This window comes from Fulmarus glacialis, unplaced genomic scaffold (genome assembly GCF_000690835.1).
Source record: "Fulmarus glacialis isolate BGI_N327 unplaced genomic scaffold, ASM69083v1 scaffold50527, whole genome shotgun sequence".
NCBI classification, from domain to species: Eukaryota; Metazoa; Chordata; class Aves; order Procellariiformes; family Procellariidae; genus Fulmarus; species Fulmarus glacialis.
The window spans coordinates 2460-11869 of NW_009223517.1; the positions used below are offsets into that span (position 1 = coordinate 2460).

The 9410-nt window shown below is 39.4% G+C and overlaps 1 protein-coding gene across 1 annotated transcript; it reads right to left on the minus strand.

Annotated features, from left to right (window-relative positions):
• Positions 1 to 527: 527 nt before the first annotated feature.
• On the minus strand, positions 528 to 6955 carry LOC104079693 (talin-2-like; the record flags this gene model as incomplete). The annotated part of the gene is made up of 4 exons (XM_009581817.1): positions 528 to 1051; positions 2045 to 2170; positions 6616 to 6798; positions 6893 to 6955. Coding segments are annotated over 4 exons (501 nt in total), but the record flags the coding sequence as incomplete, so codon positions are not given.
• Between the last annotated feature and the right edge of the window lie 2455 nt (positions 6956 to 9410).

Here is a 9410-nt window from a genome sequence, read left to right on the forward strand (position 1 = left end):
ACTAACATACATTCTAACAGAAATCCCACAGTACGAACCAGATAACTTCAATTAAAAAACAAAATGCAAACTATTCAGTCCAATGTTAGAGCATGTGTATGTGTGTATAATACTGTAAAAGTAGTCACACATTAGAGGTATATAATTGAAACAGCATTTTCCTTCATGAACCTGCTATTATTGAGGCAGTGACAAGGTTTCCATTTCTTTGTTTTCTGAGCTCTTTAAAGAATGGCTATTGCCACATTTTGTAAACCTAAATACTGTACAAGCAGAAGCTTGTTGGTATCAGGTGAGGACTAATACTACTAGTGCAAACAGGTGCAGAGACAATTCCTCCAGTTTTGGGGTGAACCAGCTATATAACACTGAAAGAGGACAGGCATCTTCTTCAAACCCACACTCACGTGTGTTTCTCCACTCAGACATACATCCTTCTCCTTCTTGGTCTTTTTACAAGGGTAGTTGGGAGAGAACCACCAGCTCATGTGATATTTATCATATGAAAGATTTTTTGACTGTTTTCCTATTAATATTATGAACGTTTTATTACAAGTCAAGGAACGATAAATACCTCAAGCATCAGGAAAGTGACAATAATACTGACTTAGTATTTTTAGTAAAAAGTGAAACATTCTCTCCTGAGATATAAGTCAAGGAAGCAACAGGAATGATGAACCTAACACTGTACCATTATTTGATCATCATGCACCTCAGCTGACCAGATGAGAAAGAACAAGTGTTTATTGCCCTTTGCTCATCCAAAGCTATGACAGGCAGTTTATTTAGGTAAGTGGTTGGCATACCAGAATGTTGTCAGAGCAGTTCTCACTGTACTGTCCCTCTTTAGCTTATTTCTTTAAAAGAAAAGAAAAAAAAAGGGAAAAAAAAAAAAGAAAAAAAAAAAGAACATCTCAGCAGGTTAACCCTCATCTTCTCTCAGCTCTGTGGGTAGAAATTTGTACTGCTGTTGGCGGATCTGAGCCAGTTTTTTCCTTGCCTCTTCCAGCTCTCTTTCCTTCTTCAGCATTTCTTCTTGGGCTGCAATGATCTAGAAAATAGAAGCATGAATTATGACAGCAAGAATACTGTCTGTAAAACAAGATTTCTTTCTCTGTGACACCAGTCACAGCTAGGCCTTGAGCATTCTCCAGAGAAGCACCAAATTTCAATAACTTTGGCAGGAATTGCTCAAATTTTTCCAGGTTCCAGGACTATGCCATCAAGAACAGTATCGTATTCCCACTTGTTTCTTAAAGAGGACTAAAAAAAGAGAAAAAGAATCTACCAGCATAGTTTTACCATACATCCATGATGGATTTTATAGTGCTGTGCTCCTCCAACATTCATCGGGGTGAGGGGTTAGCACATGTAGGATACGCACCATGTCTTAACATAATGTTTGAGTGACAGTAAAATTGAACACTCATTACTGCAGGTATCCACAGTATTTTCCTGCATCTCAAAATGCCAAAGGAAAAATGACAGTACTTCAGGCATGCAGAAATAATAAATTTCAATATCTTTTAAGTAGTGACCACAGTATATGGTGTTCTTTATTCATAACAGTAAATCCAGAAGTTGGTACAACCTCAAAGCCTTGGAATCTATTTTTAAATATTGTTATTATCTCCCCATATTTATTATGCTCACAGTAATGAAATGTCATCAGTTCTTATCTCTCACTCTCTATTTTCTTGATTATATACACACAAAACTAGTGTTCCATTAAGATTTAGGAATATTTAAAGTACATAAGAGAAGTCTGAAAAGAACTGTTAACTTCATCAGAACAAAAAAAAAAAAAGATATTGGACAAGTAACTGCTATTACGGTAAATGCTCAATGAAGAAGTGGAGACATCTTACAGCATATCACTTTGCTGTTATGTCAGTGGTTACCTAACAGCGAGGCATCAAGTAATTTATCATAGATTTCTACATAGATTTGTCTGGCCTGCAATGCCGCAGATGGACATTGTAACACTATGCTACATTTCTGTGATAGTTTTTCTCTGCTTTACTTCTTGGGTGATTGTACCAACCTGAGCAATGCCACCCACAAACTTTGTTTTGACCACAACATCGTCATCCTCTGCTTTCCCAAATGCTGCTTTTTGGGCCGCCCTGACAAGATTGTCTGATGCTCGCTTGACAGCATTTCCTGCAGCCTTTGAAAAAGACAAAAGAAATTTAGTAGTAACAAAAACGCATAACTGACATGGATTCATCTGAGCATCAAAACTAAAACATCTTTGCTTGACTATGCAGGAAAGGTGTATTTTGTTGTGTTTTTCCCAGTGAAAAGCAAATTAATCTTTCAAAATCAATGGTACAGAGAGGAACACAATTCCTTTATTTAAGAAGCTGGAAGCTGGGAAAGTCACAAACAAGATTTTAAAATAAAACAGTGGATGAAATCGCAAGTTATGTTATGCACAACACTGATCAGATTTTTTTTTTTGAGAAAGAAGAACAGAAAATGAAAGCTAGCATATAAGGAAACATTTTAAGGCAATGAAGTTTTTAAATTAATGGACTTTCATCAGGGCAAATTAGCCATTTACACAGCCATGATTATCTCACATTTAAAATTTTATTTCCTTAAAAATTCTCAGATTTCTAAAGATAAACAGTCAAACATTTGTAATACATCTTGTTGTCTAAACTGAGTAGCATCAGCAATTGTGCGTCAAAAAGAAAAAGGTAACTAAGCTATCTGCCTTCTAACATTGACAAAGCTATCTTTGCTATACTGTAATACATATTGGCAGTAGAGATTCCACACTGCATGCTCAGTAATGACCATGTCCACGGGCACTGGTTTAATGGATACAGAGGAGGATACCACAGGAGTGGCCTTGGAATCTCCTACTGTGATCCGCATGGAGATGAGTGGAAGAAGAGTCCTTGTCACAAACAAAATGCAAACCTCTCTTCTACTAAAGCTAAAAGATGGAGCTGGCACCTTTTTTGCAGCACTGGGTTCTTGAAGACCATTGGCTAGGAAATAGCCTGTGCAGACAGGTGACGGTAGTATAGGACTCAGCATTGTAAGATCTGGCACTGAATTTGCTCCAGTATACTAAGAACTGGTGAAAGTGGTGGAAAGCTGGCTCTGGGAGAAGAATGGTCCATGGTTTAATGGCTACTGCACATGGAGGTGTAAATGAGGTCTTTCATATACCACTGGCAGTCCTTTAAATTTGTGAGTCCCAGATAAGTCTTATGTCTAATATTCTGTGTTTTAAATTGGTTGATACACCAAAATTTGACCTATGCCTCCCTCTTGGCTCTTACTGGAATCCTCTTCCTTTCCACCTCTTTATGTATTCATCAGGACAGAGGCAGGAAAAGAAACTTCTGGGCTGATGTGGACTTAGTGCTAAGAGAGGTCATGGCTCACTCTTTCTGAGGGACTGACTGGGGGACCTAGCTATATGTTTTCTACTCAATTATACATACAAATACTGAAAGGTGGGCCCTCAAATGTATTTCAAGTGCTTTAGCAAAGAAACAACTTTAGAGAATGGGACAGAGCACCATTCAAACATATTTCCACCTCCTAAGCAAGAGGAACACCTAGATCACCTGTTACCCTGCATAAGTCTTCAGTGCACAGTGGAATGCTATGGAGAGATATCTTACTTAATTGTGAAGAATTTAGTTGAGATACGAGAAGCAACGTGTTATCAACACTCCTGCAGTAACATAGCTTGGTCAAAGTGACATGAATTTATCACTACTCAAACTGACTTCTGTAATGCTGCACAGCATTACTTTGTAGCAGGTACTCTCAAGAGCAACTGAATACTTCATGAAGAGAAGTATGCGAATGCTTAAAACTTGCTAGAACCCCTGCACTGGGAAGGTGCCTATCCTGTAAATGAAATTTGAGACCTGCGTGCTACAGGAGTGGATTTGCATGTCATCTAGCTATTCATACTGTATGGATTTAAACCAGCAGAAGCAGGTGGGGACAGACATAGGTACAGCTGTCCTAGCTTAATCTACTGCCCAAGAAGAGTTAATTAGACTCTAAAAGTTTACATGGGGTCAAGGAGGACTGGATAAATTAAGAGGAGACAACTCAGGGTTACTAAACATACAGAATCTGCATCTGGCTTGGGAAGTTCCCGAGTTGAAAATGCTTGGAATCTAAGAACATAGTAGAGAATAGTATCACGCATGCTTACCCTGTTCTTACTTGCTTCTCTAAGCATTTCCTATTGGCCGCTGCTGGAATCAGGATATTGAATGGGCTTAAGGAACTTTTGGTCTGATCCAGTAAGGCTGTTCTCATATTAAACCCTAAACCCTAGTATCTAACAGCAAATCAGTCAACACCACCAAAAAACAACATTAATGCTTTCACAATGTGCAGAAAAAGGGTAGGTAGTTGCAGTGACAGGCAGTGAGAGAGAACAGGAGTAGAGATCTCTGTCCCATGGTTCCCGATGTCCCCAGGTGTCATGTGTGCTGAGAACACTCGTTCCCACACAGGCCACTAGCCAAGACAGCCTGCTCTCACATGCTGGAGACACACCAGCACTAGGAGGGGGAGCCACATGGACCAACTCTGAACCTACCCCCCACGTGCCCCCAGTCCTATTCCGTATTTCCAGCTTCATCTCCCTTTCAACTTAACTCTCTTCCCACCCGAGATGACCCAAGGACAAATTACTTGAAATTTGCTCTGCTCAGTCTGGAGCTTATCCAAAGAGAACGGAAACATTTCCATTTGTTTCATTAAGTTTTGGAACAGACTCTGTAACAGCGCATTCCAAGTTAACATTCATGGGAAATGCAGTTCAAATGTCTTCTCCCAAAGCTTGCAGTTGTTTGTGGGGTAGGAAAGAGAAAACTCATACACTTAAACTCCTGAACCTAATCTATTGATTAAAGCTATGTGAAAACATTTGTGCTGGGGGCAAAGCCAGCTGAAAAGCCTCAGTAGTTTCGGCAAATCCACCAGTAAAAATATTTGGTAGGCATCAACTCACTGGTTTTGCTATGATAAAGGACATTATTTCCAAGTGCAAACTGCTTTTCCTTTCATTATTCATTTTGGGACTAACATGAAGCTTGGTAAAGTGGCAAAGTTCAATTCCAATCCGTGCTTGGGCTTGTTTCCTTTTCACATTCCCTTCCCGCTTTTCGCATTCAATGTCTATTTAATAATATTTTCCTACAATGACTGAGTACCCTGAATTTCCTGGCAGAGCTGAGAAAACACAGTCTCTAGTACTTGATTTTGTTCCTGTTTCTACTGTTTGTTCTGCATTTAAAATTCCTTCAGACTCGTCTTGGCATTTGGATATTAAAGTGCAGGTTGCATTACAGTCAGAACTATCTTCCAGTTACTGATACCTCCCCCACAGACCCTTGACAAAGTCAGTCTATATGAATCCACTATAAAGCACTAAAACCCTAGAGATAACATTAACATGCCAGTGTTTTCTATAGAAACAAACAGATTTTTCACACACTCATATATTTATTTTTTCCTCCTAAATGTTTAACCCATTTTTCTACTTTGAAAAAAATGATGACATCAATTCCTCTTGCTCAGACAGTTACTTAGTCATATGTATTTCTGTTGGACTTGATTCTATCCATACATGAACTGTTACATTGACTGTCCATTAGTAGCATCTGTGCAAATAAGAGAAAAAGGGGAAATTTCACTATCACCAAAGATATTCCATGGTGATGGTATGAAAAAAGGAGCTGAAATAGTTCTTACATTCCAGGCTGAGCCTGCAGGACAGTGTGTCAGAGAAGACTGTAGCCATTTTTAAAATGAACACCCTTAAACAAAACTTCTGGACACATTAGATTTTACCCATCATAACAGTGTTAATTCAGTAATAGTTCAGAGAAGCGCAACATGAAATGGATGTGTAATGTAAAAGGGAACCAGTTTCATGTAGAAAAGTTAAATCAGACTTTAGCTGAGAGGTTGCATCAGCTCCTGTTTTTGTTTTTGTCTGACAATGATTCTCCATTTTAGAAATGTTCTATCTACAGTTGCTGTGTCTTGACTCCTAGAAACAAAGGAGAACTGACCACAACCCAGGCTGGCACTTAGGTAAGTACTTTGTTGAACATATGCATAATCTTGCAGAAGTCAGGAGCATACTTATGTGCAACCAAGTTAAGTGTGCTTACTTGTTTGCAAGCTCATTGGGAGTCTAACTGAACGCAGAATAATTGCAGAGAAACCAACTATACTCAGCCTCTATAAAAATGCATGTAGTAAACATTCTCAGCTCATGTATTCCTGTGGCTTATCACGAATACGAAATCTATGAATATTGCACCTAAACCAGGGCTTGGCACAAGCCAGTCAACATTTGCATCTCTCAACATCTTTTAAAAATGAAGACTAAAGCAAGCAGTGAAGTGAGCTGTAGCTACTGCTGAATAATGACAAACGCACATCACTTCATCCTTGATGAATGAAAGTGCCCCAGAATCCCACAAGGAAGAAAAACAGAACAGAATTACGAAAATTCAAGAAACTATTCCTAAAATCTGGGGTTTGTTCACCCAGTTCTAAAACAGCATTTACATAGCACTACTACAGGTTTTCAGTAATTAAGAACACAAGTACCTGTAGCCTCCTCATGGCTTCAGAGTCATGATCAGCCTTCACTTTGCAAGCCACAAGCAACTGTGCTGTAGAAGCTGCCACTTGTTTGGCGGATGAGATGAGCTTCTCCTCACTAGCGTGGCCTTGTACGGAGGCATTAGCTGCTTCACAGAGATTGCTGGTTGCAGCTGCCACCATTCGGGCCTAGGAGACAGTAAAAAAAGTCACTGTGTATTCTCACAGGATATTATTTCTTCAGAGAAGGTGCTAGTTTTCCTTACGAGAAGTAGTTACTCACAGCGGAAATAAGTCCCTGAGACCACTGTCCATCATCAGCTGCATTTGCAGGGATTGCTCCAACCTGAAAAGACAGTTGAGAGATGGCTTACAATGAAATAGAAAGTACAATTGCTTTGTCTCAGATTAGACAAACAGTAATCCATAAAAAAGGAAACACCTGCACCTATGACTGTGCCCAGCACATACAGGAGCAGAAAATCCAACTGAAAGTTGGTTGTCAGAGTAAGTGTGCTTGCAGCACACATCTGCCTGCTTGTGTAGTGTCCAACTTGCTATGCTGCTTGAATTGCCCCATCCTTGGAACATGAGTAGAAGTCCCAGAGCAATGATTGTTGCAGCTGAGACTTTGGCTTAAGCAACAGTTGAAGCAGTAGTTCCTAATCTCCCGGCTTCTAAAATAACTTATTTCTGTCTCTACTACACATTTGGATTTACATCATTCCTGAATCTCTTCTGATTCTGGCACTGTAGGAAGGTAGAAAACGGAAAGCTCCACAGGGAAGCCCCCTAACTGCCTTCATGCCTAATAATAGCATTTGAGGAAAGCAGCCCATTTTTCTCCACGGTTCATCCACTGAAGTGATCATAGCATCAGCAGTACAGGCAACAACCAGGAGACAGTTTTCTTCCCACGTCAGATGAAAGTAATGAAACAAAATCCTCCAGCTGGTTGCCAGCCCCCCACCCCCAGCTGCCTGGGTCTGGGAGTTTTTGGGAGAGAAGCTGGAAGATGTGAAATGTAAACATGGTCCAGAAACTTGTATTTTAAAAGAAATGGAAACAGGGATTTGTGCATAATGAGGATCCCCGAGATCGGAATCGAATCCTTATGTGTAGCATCAACATAAACAGAAGATGGTTCTCTCATAGCTATGGTGACACTTTTGTATAACTGAGAAATCAGTTATACAAAAGAATACACTAGGTCCCTGAATTCTTTAGGTTTCAAAGTTTTCTTCCCTAATCATCCCCAGAAAACGTATTTTAAGTAGACCACAGATGCAGGAGTCTAGTTAGCAGTGTCTGAATTTTGTGTGTGTGTGCATGTGTGAGTGAGTGAATAGGAGGTGGTGTGGAAGAAGACTGATCAGATCCAACTTCCCAGACTACTTCTATACTGCAGAAATGGAAATGGTTGCCTAACATCAAATTCATTCTTTTGTAACAATTCCACAGGGTAAAGTAGTTTCACTTAAAATTTCTTTAGCAAACTCTTCAACTACAATATTGCACTAATTTGCCCTGTAAGATACTTTCACAGCCTTTACCAAGCAATGTCAGAAATTTATTTGGGACAAGAATGTGCCTGGTTCTCATACATCCATGCAGTTGGGTAAGAATTTCCTCCATACCAAATAAAAAGGTCAGTGAGGAATCTAAGCCAATATTCAGTACCATTTACTGTTCAGTACTGAAGCGATGGATGTGGGACAGATCAAACTTGTCCTTCCTGCCTACATGCCAGCCATGCTTTTCTGTGAGGAGTCCATACTACATGTCTCAGAGGGTTTCTTACAAAAGCAAAACATTTTCCCCAATATCAATAACAAAATCTTCCCACCAGGCAGGTTGGAGCATTCACTATGGGCAAGAATTTGGTCAATCATTTTAGAAGCCAGCTTCCTGTACTTCTGGCTGACCTGGAGATACAGGCTACCACAGCAGTCAGAGGATACCCCATAGTGACAATTACCTAAGCACTAGTAATAAGTAAAGAAAGAAGAGAAGGAAAATGGGTTAGGGGTTCATTATTTCATAAGTATCTTAATGGCTTTATTAATTTGTGAGAAGTATCATAATGAGAGGATGTGCCACAAACAATTCTGAAGTTTGATGTTTCATTAAATTTTGATTTTGGCTGGGATTCATTTCTTCCCTTAAAGACCACAGTATTATTTGCAGATCCTCCAAGCAGGCAAGAAACTATCAGTAAAAGCCATTTGCTGCAAAAATTCCTGATCTTTCAGCAACTTACTATGGAAGAGTGACGGATAAAGCAAAATGGCTAAATTCAGTAAAGCAGGCTGATCAGATCTGCTAATATGGCACTATATTTGACAGGTGTGCTTCTATTAGAACAGCAAGCTACAGCTTTCCTCAAACAGACAAATTAAAGTGGTTTTAGCAATTATCTGAACTTGGATGGAATAGGATGTAAGTGCTGTTAGCCTCAATCTGAAAGACACAAACAGAAATGTACCTGTGGGAGCAAAGAAGCCAAAACTACCTGAGGGAGATTCAGGGCTGGTACCAGGATAGAAATACATTCTTTATTATTCTGTATAACTTTACAGTGGTGGTGGTGAGAAAAGTAAAGCAAGCTGTATGTCATAATGAAACTAAATAAGAACAGGTTTTATCACATAAAAGCAGACTGCACAATAATCTAAGCGAAGCAGGTAAGTCAAAACTCTCATTTTTTGAACTATCTCCACAGCCAGATTTCATGGGTATTAATAATATCTTGTTTTATGCATTATTGATAAGTTATAGAATCACAGAATCATAGAATCATT